The sequence below is a fragment of the Bombus vancouverensis genome, chromosome 7, assembly GCF_051014615.1.
Source record: "Bombus vancouverensis nearcticus chromosome 7, iyBomVanc1_principal, whole genome shotgun sequence".
Classification (NCBI taxonomy): Eukaryota; Metazoa; Arthropoda; class Insecta; order Hymenoptera; family Apidae; genus Bombus; species Bombus vancouverensis.
In genome coordinates, this window is record NC_134917.1 from 17616973 (window position 1) to 17637419 (window position 20447).

Sequence of the window (20447 nt, forward strand, 5' to 3'; positions counted from 1 at the left end):
TTGAATAATACGAAATATTCATAGAGTTGTACCTGAATAACTTTCCTCAGATTGCCGCTCTCGAATCTGGACTCGAAGTGCAGCTGTTTGGTGTCGGAGCAACGTTTCCCTATCCTGTTCTCATCCCAGTTGCACAAATGATTATCAGCCGGTGTTTGCTCGTCGCTGTTATTAGAAGCTAAAGCGTCAAGATCATAGACTACTTCTTGAACCAAGGTGCCACCGTGAAGACCTCGTTCCACGCACGTAAGAAGTTTCGATCGACAGACCTTCCTGTCCTTGTTGTTCAAAGGCTCGTCCTTCCCGAGACCATCGCCACCGATTAAATCCGGGTAAGCCACCTTCACGAAACCTATCACGCTTTTCACTCTGCTTGCTATCACGCAATAGGCCTGTTGATCCGACAAATTCGAAGACATGTCGTTAAAGATTTTGATAGCCGTGTCATTATTTGACGTTTGGTTCTTTGTTATCCCTTCTTTTGTCGGATCCTTCGTGAACGTTTTCGTTTTGCTACTGCATATCCTCGTGTCTGCCGCATCGATCAATTTCTCCGTTGAAGACTTTGCTACGCAAACTTGGTTCTGTATGTTGCCTAATTCTTTGAAGAAAGCGCCGTATCTAAAGAATCGAGTTGACATACAGGTTAATTAAACTTTCTCTCAATGAAAGTTTAACCCAAAAAACTGACTGTTAAAAATATTGTCGACGTACTCAGCCAGATCCTCCTCCGATCTTTGAGAAGTGAACACACCAGCGAAGAATTTGCTCTCGTCCACTTCGTCGGCAGCATTCATATTTTTCACGTTCGTCCTTGAATTCTGACTTTCTTCTTCGTCTCCGGAATCAAGGTCACTGTACAGTCTTCCAAGAGAAGCCACGCTACAGGCCTGCGTAGAGACATTTTGCTCGTTGTAGATTACAGATGCTCGCTAAGGTTCGGTACTTAACATTTGACCTAAGACAGTTTCTTAGAAACCATTCCGGCGTCAAAAGGCAATTATACGATGTTTTATGATCCCGTGTGGCGCCTCGCAACCTTACGTTTCACTCGTTGCATCATTCCGACCGACAAAAATACGCACCTGGCTGTCGATGTCGCTGCCACTCTCGGCGCTATTCGGTCTAACGTTTGCTTCGGGTAGCACAAATCTGCAAAAAAGTTCGACATAGATTTACAAGGTTATTTATAATCATGCTGCCTGTTGCCGGAGGATATCTGCGCAGAAATCTACATAATGCACATGACACACTGGATACTCAAGATACCCAAAGTAAAATTCTCGTTTTAATATTTAGCAAATCGATACACGAATCTCTACTTCTCTCTCAATCGCCTATCTTCTACCCATTATCGTAACAAACAACATGCTTCTTCCACTATTAATAATGGATAACGTCAGATAATTGATCCGTTAGCCCAGATCAACAATAAGCTACCGTCGTGAAAAAACGATTCGAGCTACGATCGAGCGTTGATCGATTTCGTGCGTCCTTGAATGTTTCGTTCACCTTGCCGGAGACATTTCGGGCACCGGCAGCTCCTTCTTCTCCAGACATTGATTGATTATTCCGCATATACGTGACAGCAACGAATCGTATGCCTTATCCTCCGGACAGTTGCTGCAAAACCGGTACAGTAGTTGCAGACCATTGTTCGTCTTGATAGCCTTTCTGCCGGCTTCTGAAACGGGCAAAAAGAAGTCCCAACGTGTAATGGCGACGTAAAACCACCGCTTGTGGATATAACGCGAACATAAATTTACATGCGATATGTTTGCTCTGCAAGAAATGGCAAATAAGTCGTAAGAAAAGATAACTAGAGCCATTCGATGTCCTAACTAAGCTATAACTAACCGGTTCAAAAATAATTACACAAGAAGAAACGACGTCTGTATACGGTGGAACTCTATTTATACGAGCTTTTGGTTATTCGGACAATCTTTCAGTTAATGCACGATTAAGTTGTTAATTAAGGCTGACATAACTCTAGGATATAACAACGTATTTAATTCTTTGCTTGTAAATCTTCTATCTTCTAACGCATAGTGGCATTTCTGTCGAATACATATTTACGCTTGTAAAGAATATAATTGACTTATCTGGAAGCGATCAACAGATCAAACGAATTCCCGACAATTGAACCTATTTGTCGTGAACGTAAAATGCTTACATGAACGAGAAAACATAGATAGTGGAAGATAATCTCAGTGAAGTCCTGTCATTTAAACTTCAATTTGCTCGATCGATTTAAATAAATAAAAATCTAATCTGAATGTTTTATTTAGGAATAACCCAAGAACACGATGGTCGATGCTGAAAAGCGACTATACGTTCTACGCCCTACAGACTCAACTTCCGGCCGGCTGTTCTCGTAATTCGCAACGCTTAAAGGTCGGCACGAATAAACTCACTTATGACGCATAAGTGCTGCAACGTGATCAAGGCGCAATTGCAAATCTTCAGTCTCATCGGGCCGTCGAATCGTTCCCATCTTTCGAAAATCCTCATCAACAGATGCACAAGGCCCACCTTCACGAATTTCGTGCAACAAAGTTCTACGAACAAAACACACATGCTCGTGTAAGTAAGTTGTATACCGGTACTCGTTTAAATTCCGGCTAATTGCTAAAGTTCAATTCGCTGATGGGATCAGCTCGCGCGTCGCTAACGATAAACGAAAATAGTCTACGTACTGCTCGTTGTGAAATATTTGAAACACTCTAACAGCAATCTGAGTTTCAGATGCGGAATGTAACCGACGCATACGAACGTTTTCTCCAGTGTGCTGGAGATGCCGTCCTTCACCAACACTTGAAGAGAGATCGCTGAAAACCAGTCGGATTTAAACAACTATAAACACGAAACGTTCGACAAGTTATAGATATTTCTGTGTAGAAAACATAGAGATATCTGTAAACTCTGAATTATAGAAATCTATTCATCCAGAGACAATTTACTCACAGTTTCTGGCCAGACATTTGACAGTCAATAACAACGGTAGTAGCGTTTTGCTGTTGTTGTAATGTTGCTTCAGCAGCGTGTGAAACAATTTTATCGTATTAAGCATCTTTATCTTTGACACGAACTTCTGGTCCCTTTGGGCTATCTGTAAGTTTTATTTACAAAATTGAAAGAAATTGAACGAAACTGTAAAGGGAACGACGATGTATATTACCTGGCCCAAAAGCCAAAGCACCTCCTGCGTGAGCACTTCGCTCGAAATAGTGTCCGCGTGTTGCAGGTTAACTAAAAGCTTAACTAGAACTTGCGTGATTCCTAAATTGATCAGCTGCATCACTGCCATTCGGCTGCTGGATCCTGCAAAGGACAGCCAATTATCGTTTCAATTAACCGTACCATCTCCGATAGCAATTATACGATCTAGGTTTCCAAACTTTCTACAAATCTCTACCACGTCTACTGGCAGATTTTCTTCGGAAACAATAACACCAACTCGTCGAAACTTAGAAATTGCAATTACTTGTGGCACTTTTGTTCTTGTTCCCTTTGGTCTTCCCCTTCGCGACACGGGGTGATATGCATTCGTGTAATATGCTGGCGATACTGCAGTTTATCACGTGATCCTTGCAGTTCTGTAACAAACGAACTTTATAATTCTTCTACGATTTATACTTAATGCATCTGAGCTCGTTGCAATAGCAAAAGGAAACGATCGAGAGATATTCGATACGCGCAGCAGGCCATGCGGATAATTATTGCTGCGATGCGTGCGTGCGATACTTAACAGAAAATGGAACGAACGGATTTCCAGTTTTGCATGCCGCAGGAAGCCCTGTCGACAAGACAGACAATGGGGACCGAGCTGGCTGATGCCACCTAACCACGCCATATCGTGCAAAATGTTAATCGTGACATGGTTATCCGCACGCTTAATTGGATCCACAAAGTGTCGATTAAATGTCGGGTTTCGCAAAAGCCAGGGCGTTCGGTCACGCCCCTTGAAAATCAGGAACGCGATTTCAAGTAAAAGTTCGCGCCCTCGTCTTTGATCTAAGTGGTGATGTAACAATGCGGGTTGACAAAGTTTGGCTCTATGAGATAGAAGCTTTGAGACAGCAGTTAATCGATAGATCAGTAGATAGCGTGCGTCGTTTACGCCTCACAAATTCATCGCACGTAGATTCTTTCGAAGCGAATTTTTGCGAAGGAAAATATGTTTGAACGCGAAGAGTTAAAAAAGCTACCCACCTCCAACGTTGTGATGAATATTTCCATCGCGCCGGAATTCTTGCGCCATAATTTCTCCAACGTGCGCTCACGCACCCGCCGATCTGCAACATACCGATTCTTTAAACGTTTTAATACAATAGCTGTAATTAGAATTTTACGAAATTTCCACGAGGGAAATCAGACCGTCCGTATTCTAGGAATATTAACGAATAGTCATTATATCGGTCGATTTCCTGTTAACGAAACAACAAAATACGTAAATCATAGATAAATCAATGTCCGCGACGATGAATAATCGAAGGAACAGATGCGATACCAAGCATACTGGACATTGACAAAATACATGGCTCCTATTTCAGACTTGACACGAGGCCAATCGCGACCAATGCCATGAACACTATCCATAAAAAAGCTGGATGTTACACACTAAGCAGTTGGCCTGAGAAAATATTCAGTCATTAGCGCAACATCTTCTCGATATAATCGATCGCTGTTAAATTTTTAATGTCTCCTCTGATTGAAAGCGCTGCCTAATCGGAGATTGTTCAATTGAAACGTTGACAAAGCACCGTTTACGTATTTAGGAATTGCGGGTCTCGTAAGAATGTAAATAGATACTTACGTTAAACACGTGCACGAGCGTATAGAGAAAAAAGTCAGTTGAACGCGAGCCAGCTGAAAGAACCTAAGCAAACCAACTCGCAACCAGATTCTGCAAGTCCGTCTCTCCGTGTGATATATTTTCTCAAATAAAAAATTGCCGCAATTCTCTCTACGAAACTACGTATTGGAAGCAACCGCGAAACGACGACGCAGAACGTCGCAATAGCAAACGAAACTTTTTCCAATGGAAAGTGTCTCGTTAGCCAAACGATGATTCGGTGCAACGACACCGTTTCCACGAGCTTCCGAACGTAAAGAAATATCGATCAACGAGACAACGAGTCCTTATCAAATTGGCACGACCGCGATTCTCTCGGAGACAGTCTAACATTGTACCGTACGGTTTGGATTACGTCCAAACGATCTATCAGCATTAAAGAAAACTCTTATGTAATGGAAAGCCGGCTTTTCGAAAATAACGAGTGACGGCCAGTGTATGACGTGTGACTCTGCTTGGCACACCTGTTCGCCAATCCGCGCAATCCTTATCGTCACATCGACCCATTGGTAATCGTTTAAAAAAGAAATGGCTGCACATAGACGATGTCGGTGGCGTGTGATGGAAATTCGCATAGGTGAAACTGGGTCTAAATTCATGTACTAATGAAACGCAGCGTTGATCGTTCGATAATATCGTGGCATGCATGGGAATATAATTGTGAACGCAGCCTGTTTATCTGGAATACATCGCGAAAATGCTTCATCATCGTTCCTCACGATATTGTTTTCTATTTTACTCTTCGTTATTTATGGCTTTCTGTCAATGTCTGATGTGTTTCAACAGAGCGATTTACCTGCGATTATAAAAGAAAAGCTTCAGAAACAAGGATGTCAGGTGGGAAAAAATTCTGACATTTTTATCTAGCAACTTTCGCTCTTGTTTAATATCAACGTTTACAAGGTAGTTTAATGTAAATGATTTTTAGTGCGAATAACGAAGATTCTGCCGTGTATTCGAAAGAGGCCTGAATTTAAATTCGACATCCGAGTTCTTTCGTCAAGAATATGGTAATGTTCTTTGTGCATTTTTCTACTCTTTTTGAGGCGATCTTTTGACACGAAGGTCGTTCGTTTTACATGGAAAGAGTTCGTGCGAACGGGAATTACCAGGCGGCCGTTTGTTAGCGACGTAAAAAGGAATTGAGGACGAAAATTCGTGAGACGGGAACGTGTCGAGTGTTCCCGCTGCTGACGAAAGGGCGGCCGTGCAAGCACCCCGACACGGTACGAATAATAAATTGTGCAAGTTTCTGGTGATTAGCCCGATGAAATAGAAGCCAACGTTCGCGGTAAAAATAGCAATTTAGAGGCACGAGGCTCCGTCTTAAAGTGTCCAATTCGTTTCGAGTCGTTTAAAACTTTGCTACCGCATTCGAAACTCATTGCTCGGTGATCGTAGCGCAATTCCGAAACGGATAACGAATAAAACGAGAAACTGGTCTACCGGAGAAACGTACTCGTTTCAAAAAAAATGTTTCCCTAGAAAAAGAAAGAAAGTGCTGTCCTATTTATACGTCGTTTAAATCCGCACGAAATCTTATTGTCGGACTTGTTAACGATGCAAAAATGTAATTTGCTGAATTGTGAAAGTCGCGTAATAAAATAAAGAGAAAATAAGAGACAATAGGTACGTGTATGTGTAAGCATGGTTACCTGAAGACGTGACACGAGCATGAATCTTAGCTGCGATGTGTCTGAACGTATCGGCCTCCTGCGGCTTGGACACGCAACTTCGCAGCTTCTCCAACAACGCTTCGTTTATAGCCTCGTCCGCGCTTTTGTTGCTCGGTGACATCACACTAAACCACAAACAGCCGACAATCAAAGCTCAATTATCGGTCAGAGTAAGAGAAGAGCTACGAGCGTGAAAGGATCGCAAGTCAAACAACACGCTTTATCTTGGCAAACCAATGTCGAACATGCAATCTCGTGCTACCAAAATGCTACGCATAACAAAGCGGGGATTGCACACAGTAGCAAGCAGAACGATGCAGATCGCACTGATCGTTTCATTTTGAAGGAAAAATATTTTAGAACCATTGGACGAATTTTTATTTTCTCGCGTGTCAATCGATCGGAGAAACTTTCTCTGGGTCTGTCGTCTATTTTTATTCACACGAAATAAAATAAAACGTTGTGTCTGTTGTTCGTTTATCGACGAGAGAGAATAAAATTCGTTATTATCATACTTAACTAATAGAACGTAGCGGCTCGTCCTACCGACGCCTACAATGTCCTTCGTATATCTCTGCGATGTAGAAACAAAAGAATCACGGTTCTCTTTTCTATAAGAAAAAGAAAGAAAATGGGACAGGTACGCGAGAAACGTAGAGTCATTCACGGTATCATCAATCGACTGTCCATTGGCGTTGAGCCAATTTCTCGCGCGTAATGCGCATTAGTCTCCTTTCACGTACGCCACGCTGTTAGCCAATGTCACAGAAATGAAAATCGAACGTCGGAAAGCCTCGAATTCAAGGTTAATTAACACGGCCAAATAACAAGCGATGTTCGAAATAATTCGCGTGGATCGCGAAAAAAAAAAAGAAGAAAAACGTGCGAATCGCCAAAGTCGCTCGGTATCATTGTGTATCGATAACTAATTGGCGGCAATTTTACTTCCTCTCGGAACTTCCGCGATACCTTCGATGACGCGAGCTCTATCTCGAGTGTTAATCGCGATAGCAAACGCTGCACGTTTCTCGGGTCAATTATCGACAGTTTTAAAAGTGTCAGCTACAGGATGGTAAATTCAAGTTGATCGATAAGGAAGATTCGAAGGTCTGGAATCGCGAGTGTTTGCATTAAAAGAAAGTGAAATGGTATCGTGGAACTAGCCAGTCTTCTATGATTCTATAAGCAACAGGATTTAAATAAAGCTACGATAAAAAATACAGACAACGAATGCATCGCAAGTTGTAATTCGATTAATAAATTGTTTGGAAAGACTCGTCGACCACCTGTATTTTTTATGACAAATATCCGTCCACGTTCGAGAAGACACATTGTACAGAGTAATTAGTTTTCTACGATATATACGGACCAATTATTGTCAACGATTTCATTGGACACTCGCGACAACATTATAATTCATTTGGCCGGAATCGTATCGCTATCCATGCCAATATTTTGCAATTAACCTTGCCAGACCAGCCAACCGACAATGAATCGCATCCTACCGGAACGTTTCGCTATTGTTTCTATCGAACAACCATTCCCTCCTCTTCGAATAAGACGATATTTCTCAAGGAAAATTGGAACTTGCTACTAAACGATTCTCCGATGTAGTAGTAGTAGAAATAATACGTATGTGTAACGTACGGTGAATGTAGGAAGTATTCGCATAAACAACAGTCCATGAAACTCTGATTTCTCAAGCAACTTTTATAAAATAACGAGCTTCTATATTTTTGGACATCTCTAGGACAGATATCGTACAACAAATTTCTGATAACACGTTTTTATTCCTATCCTTCGACTGTAATTTTCCATAAAGCTACAATTTGTTCGAAAACCATATTATTTAAAACTTTGTTATTAGACCGATAATTTATTTCTCTTGCACGCCGATTTTACCGACTTCTGACAAGACATATACACGTACGAACTCATCCTCTTATACAAATTGACCAAAGAACCATAATTTCACGAAATACCGTTTAACATCTATCGGTACACGAATACTTCCTGCATCCATTGCACACGAACGAAAAGAAGCGTGTAGCGAAGTGTGCATCGAAGCGTCTGCAAATGTGCGTTCGGAACGGGAACCGGAAACCTGACGCAGAGCGACGAGCACACGCACGAAACGCGGGGACAGGCGTTTTTGTTAGTGTGATGGCGATTTTTACTCTTCGTCCTGGGCACCCTGCGCGTCTCCATCAGCCTCGTGGCTTCTCTCCATCGGCCGTTGGTTCTCCTTGTCACACTTCTCCGATGCACTTTTCATTTCTTCCTCTCGACGAAGCTCCCCGCTTTTTTACCTCCCTTTAATCGGAAGAAAAGGCAAGAAAAGAGTCGTCGAGACGCGACACAACGATCGACGAAATAAAACAGCTGATTTATTTAATGGACGAACGTTCAAAACGATATCGACCGTTGTATTATCAAAACACGACTTCACGAAGAAACTCAAACGAATTTTATTTTACTCGATGTTGTCAGTAAATAAATCTTCTGTTTCTTTATTTCCTTCTTGATACGAGTTAACGAATGGGCGAATGATTTTTTAAAAAATAGTAACACGCAGTCACATTTTATTCTCCAGACTCGAAGATGTCCGGTGGTTTGAACCAGGTATTGCAGAAAGGAACAAGGATTCCGGCCAATGTTTTCCGTGAAATTCGCGAAACGATCCACGCGCTTTGCCACTCCGAGGCGGTTTGACGTTTCGCGTTGCCAAAACTATGTTTAAAAGCATAGCACGCACGCACGAGGCGGCTCTATTTATAGTGACGACCGCTTTCCGAAAACCGCGCCCCTTTTCTCATATTTTCGATTTCACCCTCCTCGATCGCACCCCTCGATCAGTAAGCGATGCATCATTGAACCTCGTGTCCTGAAGCGTGGAACAAAACACGTTTCTACACGGTCATCGCAGACAATTAAGCAAAGTTCCGGTAAATAATAACGTTTTATTGCTGATTCATTGCGACTCGATAGATTCACTTCACTTTTATACGCACGTTGCAATTCATAAAAATGCGAAGAATACAAAATTCGCTAAATTGTGTAATTCACTTTGTTGTGTAAATTGAAATGGAGAATATTTTCGGAATTTTTTCAAGGAGATCACAGCGAGCATTGTTTCGAAATCGGCGGATTTCAACGCGCACATAATATGTGGAAAGAGGGTTTTGCAGATGACGCGACGATGAAAGATGGCAGGAACGAAATTTGCTTGCCAAAAGATGGATAATGTCTCCAAGCTTCCATCAGTGTTTTGCGAAGATCATCAGTTCATTAAGACGCGAGACAGTAAATTATGAGCAGCAGGTGACTTTGTACTTCGAGAAACGAAATATTTACGGCGCGAGTATATCGGAACGATACAAGAAAATTTTCAAACGCGATCGAAGATCCTTAAATAAATCGGTATAATACGCGTTAAAACGAAGTCACCGAAAATAATTATGAACAAGTTTCTCACAATTTCGTGGAGATATTTCCCGGCGGACACAGCGAAGATCTGGCGAATTTTCACTTCGGGCTAAAGTCTGTCGAAATCAAGTACATCTACCGTAAATTCTATCACTTAAAATCCAACGATGACAAAACAAATAAAAGACACGAAGAAGCACAAATACAGTTCGATGATTCGATAGACAATTCATTGACCTAACCTTTTACCCTCTCGAAACTAACCTTTACCTGTTAGAAACAAACCGTTAGAAACTTATTTTTCCGTTTTCACGATCTCGAATCTAATAAATCTACGACGACACAAAAAGATCGACGCGAAAATTCTCGACAAAATGCCACTGTTCGTCGTCGAGAGCAAAAATCCTTTGAAAAACAGCTGGTCAAGAGCAGCATCGTGCAACGACACCGTTGGGTTATTAATAGTATGTAATTCCAGCGAACTCACGCTCGACGAGAAAACCGGGAAAAACCAAGGAAACGAAGGAAACAAAAGCGGAAAACCAGAAGAGGAGGCAGAAGATTGGAGGAAGAGTCGGCGAGGGTAATCTTTGTCGACGAGCAACACGCACGGTTTAACACGCAGCAAGGTGGTCGTTGGTCGAGAACACGGCTCGGTGCTTTAACCTCGCACTACGAACACTATTCGAAGAACCACCGGCAACGAAGGGGTTGCCACCGATGATGGTGGTTGCCGAACGACCGTCACGGAAGCTGACGCGAAAGCAGGTGTATGCGGCACTTGTTGATAAACACGATAGCTCCCGCGGATTGATTAGTGCCCGTGCGAACTTCCACGAGCGCAGTCGACGCCTCACGAGCTTCTCTTCCTATCGATTTCCGAAAAGGCGCTTTCGTTCAAACTGGTCCATCAGCTGCTCCCTCGTGGTTCGCGCCGACATCTTTTTAATGCTCAAAATATTTCTATATGTCCGTTCTTAGTAGTGTATTTTTATAGGATTTCGTTATCGGTTGAGTAATTTAGATGAAACGAGAATTTTCATAAAGTATTATTAAAGATGTCCGAGTTTTTATGTCGCTTTAGGTTCTTGTACTTATTACTTGCGTTCGTATTTATATTTATTCTTCTTAACGATTGCATCGAGGCTAATTTTTATTGCTGAATTTTATTGATGAATTGCGGAAATTTATAGAAATTCATATTTCTATAAGCACCGCTGAAAATATAAGATTTAGGAAGAGACTTTCATGACAAATATTTCGACATTTTATATACTTCCACAGATTATGTGCATTTTATATACTTTTGCGCCATTGAATTATTCATGAATGTATAAAAATCGACGGTTTGTCGCAGTATCGTTTGGATAACATATCAATCTGTCAAATTTCATTTCTGTTTACTTGACGTTGGCGCGATCAAAGCATTCACAAAAATCGTTCTCAGCGATATATTAGCCATATCTTTATAATACGTGTTTTAATTACAAAGCGTGTCGTTTTTATTGCTACACGGAGTCGTCGCTTTAAGCTGCTCGAATAAATAAAATAAACGCTGTGTGACTGAAGGACGTCTATCGTGCGACAGATTGCATTTAACGATTTCGAATGAACGTAAATAATGTAACCTATCGAAGCATGACTTTTAGATGGACAATACGTACCTCGAAACGTCAGCGTAACATTTATCCTCGTCGTGTTTACTCCCTTGATTGTCAATGCTGCACTTCTCGCTTCTGAGCCTCACCATCGGAAGTTGTCTTTTGCATTTTCGGCTAACCACTCTCGAGAGCCATCCTTCGGGAGCCATACTAGGACCGAGTCACGGTGAAGTTAAGCACTTCCGATTTCGCAAGTTCCGTCGAACGACCATGATTAAGCGATGATGAATCCCAACTCACTCCACGATTTTCCTAACGAAATTGTCACGCGTAATTAGGAAACGAGGTTACTTGCAAACTTTAACGAAAATGTCAAAAATTCTTTACGGCACGAATACCATGAAGTGCATCTCGAATTTCACGTCGACGTATAATTATCGCTTTCTCGCTTTAAATAACGTACCACGTTACGTACATGCTTTCTCAGAGACTTTGATTTTCATTAATTATATTTTTAATTATACCGTGATCGGTCGAATTTATGTATCGCGAGTATCGAGTTCGCGCATAACCTTGGGAAGAAATTCGATGCGATGATCGAAATCGAAGAAAGGAAACGGTGACGGTCACGGGAACATTAGAAATGTAAATTCGGGTGTCAAAGTCGCCAGGCCACACCCTTCATTCATATTCTAAACGGCAATTTGCCAACGTTAACCGGTTCATGTATGACTATCCTTCCACGATCTCGTCTTAGTCCTTCTAATCGAAACAGTAAATAAACCTCGAGTTATAATACATCCTGTGCTCGATGTATGCATGTACCATATAGAAACCTGTTACCAAACGTGATACGTTTCAATAAATTCGCTATTTCCGTTTGTAGCTTTCAGGCATGTTATTCATAAGTTGGTATCTTAACCTCGATAAAACGACGTTGTCATAACTCTACCTACCCTAATGACAAACTCGTGAAACACACGCGAGATCATCTCGTGGAAAATGAGATTTTCTCAAGATTTGGTCAGATCTTGCATTGCCCTGAGTTATTTGGCGAGCTAACTAACAAAGATCGTTCATAGCGTCGTATTAATCGTCCGATCGTGGATCCTCAGGCAACGTCGAAAATATTTCGATCATTATGGAGCGCTTACGTCGTCGAAAAAAAGAATCACGAGCAAGTATCCCGTTGATCGTGACGAAGGACCGAGGAGAAACGACAGAAGAGCTATGCGTAGGAGCAAAGGAAAAAAACAATCACGGATGATATTCGACAGGGTGGGGGAGTTTGCTCTCCATGAAGAATATATAAATCGCGGGTAGGGCTGAAATTCCGGTTAGTACAGATAGTTTCGCAAACCTATCGCGAAGCTGTGATCACACTATGCAGGTGAGTCTATTTCTGATCGTTCGTTTAAATATCGTTTCTCCAACTTTCCAACTTGAGGCACGCCTACTTTTTCTTTTCCAAGTTTCCATTATGAACAGTTTCTTGTAATTTGTATTTCGGTAAACGGGTACGACGACAAATAGAATATTTCGTTCGATATATTCTTATTCTTTCGTTCGTATCAAATAAATTTAAGACCAAAAGGGTTGGAAATGATAATAACACCAGTGGCAGAGGAGATCCACTGTTTTTATGAATAATTCTCAAGACGCGACTAACCGTTACATCTGCGGAAAAAAATCAGTTTCCGCGTTGCCTGTGAATCAGAATCATTGATATGCGGGCCACGCGATGCTGCGCATCGAGCCAAAGCTCGTATTATCAAAAGCGTCGGACGAGCTGCTTCTTTATTCGACACAGGATTCGTACGATCAATCTGCAGCTAACTACCGCATTGTTTCTCGTGTCACACGATTCGATATATCACTCTATAAATAGAAGAAACAATCGTTTTTTTTTTAATTCGTCAGAAATTTTTCTACCATCGTTTTTCAAGGTCTACGCCACGTTGCTTGCCTTCGCTGTAATCCTGGTCGTATCGATAGAGTCGAGACCAATCGGACTAAACTTGTACGTGAACGATCATCAAAACCCTTCTGAAGTCATCAGCGTATATCCGCAACTTCTGCAATACCAGAACTCTCCGTTTTACTATCAAAATGTAACGTGTCTCTTAAAACTTTGTAACATTTCACCATTTTTTCTTTATTTCTACAGATTCTTTTTTATCGCTGCTTTGTTTCTATAGGTTCCCGTAGACGTGAATGGTATTCCAGCCGCTGTCGTCGCTTATGGAAAGCCTTCGGTCTCCCATTTGCCTGCTTATAACATTTTTTATAGCACCCCTGTACATGACTTCCGATTTCCACTGAATCCGGTAAAAACTAAAATTATTTGACCGTTTGATATGTCAATTTCTGTAGAAAATCAATTTTTTCAACAGTAACAGCTTCGTGCGTGCGTCGGGTATTGAAAAAGTATGATCCATTTGATTTTTCATAGGTGTATCCGCTGTTAAAACCTATTCAACCGGGAGAACCGCCTAAACCAAGCCCACCATCGACAACCACTATGAAACCAGAGGTTGAAAGCACCGAGGATGGCATCGAAAAATTGGACACGAAGGTTGAACCAGGAAAAGAAATGAAGAAATCGAACGAGAGCGGAGAAGACAACGACGATGACAGCATTACCATCGAGTCGATATAAACTGCCGTGTATTGCGTATCGCGCGTCATGCTAATTAAATAAAATATTTACACCTTTACCCGTTACTTCCTTGTACTTACACGTTCATTTAGAAATTTGATGATTCAAGTTTCTGAGCTACGTACAGCGATCAAAAATTTGGTATCATCTTTCCAATTCTACTTACATCGAATCATCTGCTAACATTAATATGAAATTAACGCTACGAATATTAATAATAACATTCTTCGCTTTCATCAAACTTTGAGCCAACAAGCTACTAACGTAGCAGAATTCTTAGCTAGCTGCTCCTTAAATTCTTCGATTCTATGGAATAGTAATTTTGTGGTGATTTAATAGTAATTGAAATGTGCCGGCCGTGTTTAACAAAATACGTTCACGTTGAGAGCTGTAATTGTGTTACACGATAGGATAAAAGCTAATGAACGGTTTGCATCACTGGCGCCACGATCATAGGGTAGTCTCGTCGCAAGATAATCAATTAGTCTGCTTTCATCGGTTTGCGATAAATTTTATAAACATATTGTTATAATTAGATATTATTTTTGAGAAATTGAAACAATCGCGCGTCCAGCAACAGAAAGGTCTCTCACCCCACGAACGGTAGATAAACTGAGGTCAAAGATGCGAAACGCTCTTCGGATTCCTTCATTTGCCTCGTTGGTGCTAGGATCGTTCGCATCGATCGCGAATATGACTCCGAAAACTGTTTGGTTGGCCGGTGCTCTGACGTTGACGCTTTTTGTGATTATCGAGTCGTCTACGTTCAAAGAGACGAAAATTACGGAAGGAGACTATCAGGGTTTAAAAACGTACGACGTTAAGGGAAAAGAAAAGAAATTGAAGCTGTGGAGATTCATGCTTATTAGTAGAAAGGACGCCGGTGAAGACCTCGAAACGAAGATTAAACCGATTTTCAAGAAATACAAGATCACTCGGCTGCGAGTGGAGCCCTTTAGCAAGGAACAGTTCATCGAGAATGGGGAACATCTTTTAATCGGAGATAAAAGTGACGAAACGCACAAGGACAGAGTAAAAAGAAACGCGACTGCGTTGAATGAGTTCAAAGGCGCGAAGAAAGGCCATAAAAAGTTGAAGCTGGCTCACGTTCAGGCTGGTTACAAGAATTGGAAGAACAAAGAACGCTCGAGCGATTCGAACGACGATAAACCCGTGGACAAGACAAAGAAAATCAGTCGACGTTACGTGAATTATTTCCCGAATAATGAAACAAATAGATCGAAACGTTACGCGCTGACTAAGGATTCGAAGGATGATAAATCGGAATATTACGCGCAAAGGAAAGCGGTTATGGACAGATTTCACGCTCGTCAAAGAGAAATAGCGGACAGGTACGCGAAGAGAACGTCCACGACTCCGAAGTATACGTATAAATACGATTTGGAGAAGAAAAACAACGCATTTTTGCCTTCATCCGTGAACATCCCGATAAATAATATCAATAAAAGCGAACACGCAGTCGATAAGGCGAATAACAGTCTCCAGACCAGTACCTCCACTTCTTCTACGACACCGATTCGAGAACAAATCATAGAAACAACGACAACAGCCTATCGTATTAACCGATCAGATCAATTTCAAACTACGGAAAATTCGCTAGAACGGGATGCCGAAGAGGACTACGACGAAGACTCTGACTATCTGGAAGATAACAATGACTACCAGAAGTCTAGTGACTCGAAACCAGTAAGTTATGCAATGCATGTATTTATCAAAATTGTATATATTATGCTACAAAGATTTAACAGACTAAACTTAACGTGCTTAATATCCTATGCAAATAAACTATAAAAAAAAGGGAATAAAAAATGACGAGTAAATGTCTATCGTATGGTAGAGCTCGATTTATCTGAACTCACAATGGAGGAACAAACAATCGGTACGATAGGGATTCACACATTTTTTCTTACTAATTTTCCTTGCCTATTACTTTTCGTTCTCTATGAAACAGTGTTGAGGTTCACACAAGCGAATTCGGTGGCCAGAAACTTTAGTTAATCTGTCAACTAGATCGTTTCTTAATTACAAATTTCTATGATCACGGAATATAATCACGGAAATTTGGATTTGCTTTTACCGAATACGAAACGACACCTGAACAGGTGAGATTTTGCTAGATAATGAAATTATCATGTCTAAAAAATTGACAGTCTCACTTAAACATTGATCAACATTTTGTTCCGATAAATGGGATTCAGGTAAACGGAGTTTTACCGTATTTCTAGAAATTCCTAATCGTACAATTAAAAAATGTGTTCAGGACGATGACAAAAGCGGCGCGAAATGGGGTAATTGTACTGGTAGTTTAGTATATCAGCATAACATAATCATCAGCGTACGCCAAGCGTTACAAGCTGTCGCGGATATAACTACGTCGGTGGATGGACATCTTTGCGTTACATGCATCAGAGTGGAATCATTGAATCGTAACAAGAGCGTCACGGTGAAACTGGAAGTGAATCGTAGAAAGGACGGCAGCATTATCAACGCGAAGCTCAAGTTCAGCGACTTCCATCTCGAGCAATTATCATATTCCGTGAGGATGTGGGCCGTCGACAAAATAGGAAACAGTTGCAGCTTCGTACCGTAATTTTATATTAAAACAAATGACCCTCGTACATCAAATTCATTGTTCCTTCTTAACCCTTTCGCTCCTGATATTGCATTAATATTCCATTAATTAAGCCTGTCAAAAGTCAAACTAATCAACCGCATTCTCTATTAATATCTTCATTTTATTCCATTAATATTCGATTCTCAAGAACCAAATGGCTCCCTTTCGTAAGTTCATTCATTGCAAGAAGAGGGCACAGAGAATAATAAATTCCAAGATAAATTGAAAAAACAGAATTTATAACATCTGTACTTTGCAATTGATGAAGTTGTTCAGTTGTGGCTTCCGAACGGTTCAATTGACCAAACGACGAATGTATTTGTTCTCAGTAAAACTACTCTGTTTTGGCGTATACGTTCTTTTTACAAAACCACCGAGAAAAAAATGTGTTTCTACGGTCAATAAATAATAAAGAAAGCTTTTCTCGCGAGTAAACAAAATTCGGTTGCAAAGGGTTCAACGTCATTCATCGTCCGTAAAATACATCGTTTCCTCCAAACACTATGAAATAATCAGTCTGACCATGACGGCGAATAAACGTAACTGGAAGAATCTTGTCGGATGGGTTCCACTTCAGGAACTTTTGGGCACAGCTGTCGGAAGGGGTGGCGGTGGTACATCTGGTATTTTCTCTTTCTGTTCCTTTGCAGCGAGCTTCTTCTCCTCGTGGTAAGCTGGAAGCAGATGTTCGGAGAACCCGTTCTTCGGTGTGGTTGCTGGAATAGGTTCTAAAGTGCCATAGGGTTGATAGTCGACGTAGTAGGTCCCTGGGACCAGGTGAGGGTTGAATCCACTGTACGTGTAAAAATAGGGATCGTAGTATAACGATTGATAATTGGGATAGAAGCTTAGAGGTTCTTGTTCCCCGTTCTTGCTCTTAGGTTCTGACTTTAAACCTTTATTCTCTTCTGCACTTGGATTCGTTGCTTCTATTTTATCCTTCGCGTCAGTTGGTTTGGATTGTTCGACGGTAGCGGTGGGTTCGGCTTGCACGTCAGGCTGATTGTACGATTTTAGAGGATTTTGAGGAAGATGAACGACTTCTGGTCCAGCAAGATGAGGCGCTACTTGCGTGTAATAAACCGGTGGCACGTATCCAACCGCTGTTCGATGGATTATCGGTTGAATCACTGGATACGCTCTGGACGGGGACAAGTTTTGATTACTCGTAATCACGGCGTTATACACTTTAGGAACCCGAAGGAGTCCCGGATTTCCTGATGCCACTGTTATCAACGCGAAGACGACCAACAAATTCATCTGAAAATTATTAAATAGAATTAAAAGAATGGGAATTAACGTTTAGCGCGATACAACGTGTCAAAAGTGACGGTATAATCGAAAGAAATACCAAGTCCCGTAAGCTATCGTGTCACGGAGAGAATGATATAGTTCAAAGTCCCTGTTCGAGCACAACGTCGATAAATCTAGTGCAAGCACGCGTGTATACGTACAGTAAAACGACCCCAAAGTGACGTACGTGATAGTTGCAATTATCAACCGCGTTGCGTTGATGCAAGAACAAAGCTATGCGAGAATGTCAGAATGTTATGAGGTGTTGTGTTAATTCCCTCGCGATATAATACCACGCTATTCGAATCTATCCTGTTTATATACACATACAGTCTAATAGTTTTACGAGTATAAAAGGATATAATATATAAAAAAAAAAGATTGTAATTTATAGATCGTAGTTACGAAGAACTAGTTTTGTAAGTGAAAAGATACACGAACTTTTTGAAATTTATCCAAATTTCTAGAAAGCAAGACTGACGATTTAACCGCGTGTCAACCAGCTGTCCATTGTTTCTCGAGAAATAACAGACATCCATGGATAAGAATCTCGCGTGTGCTTGCTCGAACGATCGCATACAAAAGAGGCGAGCTACACGTGCACGGAATAAAATCTCGACTGTTTTCTTTGTAGGTGTGTGCTAACAGTCGAGTTGTCGCACCTAGCAAAATTCTTGCGTTCCGTGAAGTTTAGATAATCGAGAGAAAAATAGATTTCAACAAGGAAAGCGGCTGACTACGAGAAATTAAAATTAAATCATCCATTAATTTAGTAACTTTTACAATTGCGGTAATTGTATGAAAAATGTCTTTGTAAATTCTATCGGAATTATTGACAGAAGGAAAATGCATAGAACGTCGATGCCACATTGTAGACACGCGCTTCGCTACAATGATTCATCTCATTAACATACGCGAATTTCTGCGAATTTCTTCCTTCCCCGACGCGTTCTTTCATTCTTCGTCATAAAACGTGACTTTGAAGAGTCATAAAGAGGAAGAATGGTGAAATTTTTGTCATATAAATTCGAGCGTAACCAAAGATCAGTTGTCGATAATAAAATGAACGACGCTTACCTTTTACTCGATCCGTCTCCCTCTTGGTATACCTTCCCTACAGAGCAGCAAGGATCGTCGAGAAGCTGACACTAAGTAGCAAGAGAACTGCATGGAACCGTAGTATATATGGCCCATGGGGTCTCACAATCAGGGTTCAAGTCCTACCTCCCCCACTACATACCACTTAGCGAAAGTACTCCGCGATCGGTACTGTAATGTTCAACATCAGGCCCGTCTACATCAACCAGCGAACTGCAGAAGGACAAGCATTTACCATGCACAGGACCGCGATGCATGGTGCACGATTGATGGACGAACTGTGAACGTGGACGTGCATCGAACACGAAGCGTTTAAAGATGCTCGAAACGGGGAATATATATGTTCGAGAGATAAAACATTTCAATATTTAAATATTTGAAAGTTTGAGAATTAGAAAATTTGTAAATTTGTATGTTTGAATATTTAAAAATTGGAATGTTTGAATATGTGAAAATTTAAATACTCGAATATTTGAATTTGAACATTTAAGTTTGGAAGCTTGAAAATTTGGAAGTTTGAAAGTTCGAATATTTGGAGATTTTGTAATTTTCGAATTCGAAGAATTGGAAGAATATTGCGCTTGAAACATTCTTCAGAGGTTTGGGAGCTTGAAAATTTGGAAGCTTGAAAATTTGAAAGCTTGAAAATTTGGAAGTTTGAAAGTTCGAATATTTGGAGATTTTGTAATTTTCGAATTCGAAGAATTGGAAGAATATTGCGCTTGAAACATTCTTCAGAGGTTTGGGAGCTTGAAAATTTGGAAGCTTGAAAATTTGAAAGCTTGAAAATTTGGAAGTTTGAAAGTTCGAATATTTGGAGATTTTGTAATTTTCGAACTCGAAAAATTGAAAGAATATTGCATTTGAAACATTCTTCAGAGGTTTGGAAGCTTGAAAATTTGAAAGCTTGAAAATTTGGAAACTTGAAAATTTGGAAATTTGAAAGTTCGAATATTTGGAGATTTTGTAATTTTCGAACTCGAAAAATTGAAAGAATATTGCATTTGAAACATTCTTCAGAGGTTTGGAAGCTTAAAAATTTGAAAGCTTGAAAATTTGGAAGCTTGAAAATTTGGAAGTTTGAAATTTCGAATATTTGGAGATTTTGCAATTTTCAAACTCGAAAAATTGGAAGAATATTCCACTCGAAATATTTTTCAGAGGTTTGGAAGCTTGAAAATTTGGAAGTTTGAAAGTTCGGATA

At 40.7% G+C, this 20447-nt stretch overlaps 4 protein-coding genes across 12 annotated transcripts in view; 2 read left to right on the forward strand and 2 right to left on the reverse strand.

The window, feature by feature from the left end:
- LOC117157241 (cytosolic carboxypeptidase 1) overlaps positions 1-12741 on the reverse strand; it is a 34327-nt gene extending 21586 nt beyond the window's left edge. For 3 of the 9 annotated variants that reach the window (XM_076619958.1, XM_076619957.1, XM_076619956.1), the window contains exons 1-12: positions 11622-12741; positions 6511-6656; positions 4213-4295; positions 3485-3596; positions 3179-3321; positions 2965-3109; positions 2697-2828; positions 2415-2558; positions 1513-1684; positions 1086-1152; positions 715-890; positions 33-621 (exon numbers count right to left, since the gene is read on the reverse strand). In XM_076619958.1, coding sequence (XP_076476073.1) covers positions 33-621; positions 715-890; positions 1086-1152; positions 1513-1684; positions 2415-2558; positions 2697-2828; positions 2965-3109; positions 3179-3321; positions 3485-3596; positions 4213-4295; positions 6511-6656; positions 11622-11767 — 2055 coding nt within the window. In that variant the 5' untranslated portion in view covers positions 11768-12741. Of the gene's footprint in view, positions 1-32; positions 622-714; positions 891-1085; positions 1153-1512; positions 1685-2414; positions 2559-2696; positions 2829-2964; positions 3110-3178; positions 3322-3484; positions 3597-4212; positions 4296-6510; positions 6657-7049; positions 7143-8635; positions 10775-11621 lie in introns of those variants that run through there. The other 6 variants (XM_076619961.1, XM_076619960.1, XM_076619959.1 and 3 more) reach the window with 6 other exon arrangements.
- Positions 12742-12854: 113 nt separating this feature from the next.
- Positions 12855-14282, forward strand: LOC117154134 (uncharacterized). Its single transcript, XM_033328831.2, has 4 exons — positions 12855-12948; positions 13505-13669; positions 13757-13885; positions 14011-14282. Exons 1-4 carry the CDS (start codon positions 12943-12945, stop codon positions 14215-14217), a joined length of 507 nt encoding a protein of 168 aa, XP_033184722.1. The 5' UTR covers positions 12855-12942; the 3' UTR covers positions 14218-14282.
- Positions 14283-14388: 106 nt separating this feature from the next.
- LOC117166526 (uncharacterized) lies at positions 14389-16828 on the forward strand. Its single transcript, XM_033350532.2, has 2 exons — positions 14389-15924; positions 16499-16828. The coding sequence occupies exons 1-2, from the start codon at positions 14842-14844 to the stop codon at positions 16826-16828; spliced, it is 1413 nt and encodes a 470-aa protein (XP_033206423.2). The 5' UTR covers positions 14389-14841.
- Positions 16829-17070: 242 nt separating this feature from the next.
- LOC117166532 (uncharacterized) lies at positions 17071-19667 on the reverse strand. Its single transcript, XM_033350557.2, has 2 exons — positions 19223-19667; positions 17071-18112 (listed from the first exon to the last, which is right to left on the reverse strand). The coding sequence occupies exon 2, from the start codon at positions 18110-18112 to the stop codon at positions 17426-17428; it is 687 nt and encodes a 228-aa protein (XP_033206448.1). The 5' UTR covers positions 19223-19667; the 3' UTR covers positions 17071-17425.
- Between the last annotated feature and the right edge of the window lie 780 nt (positions 19668-20447).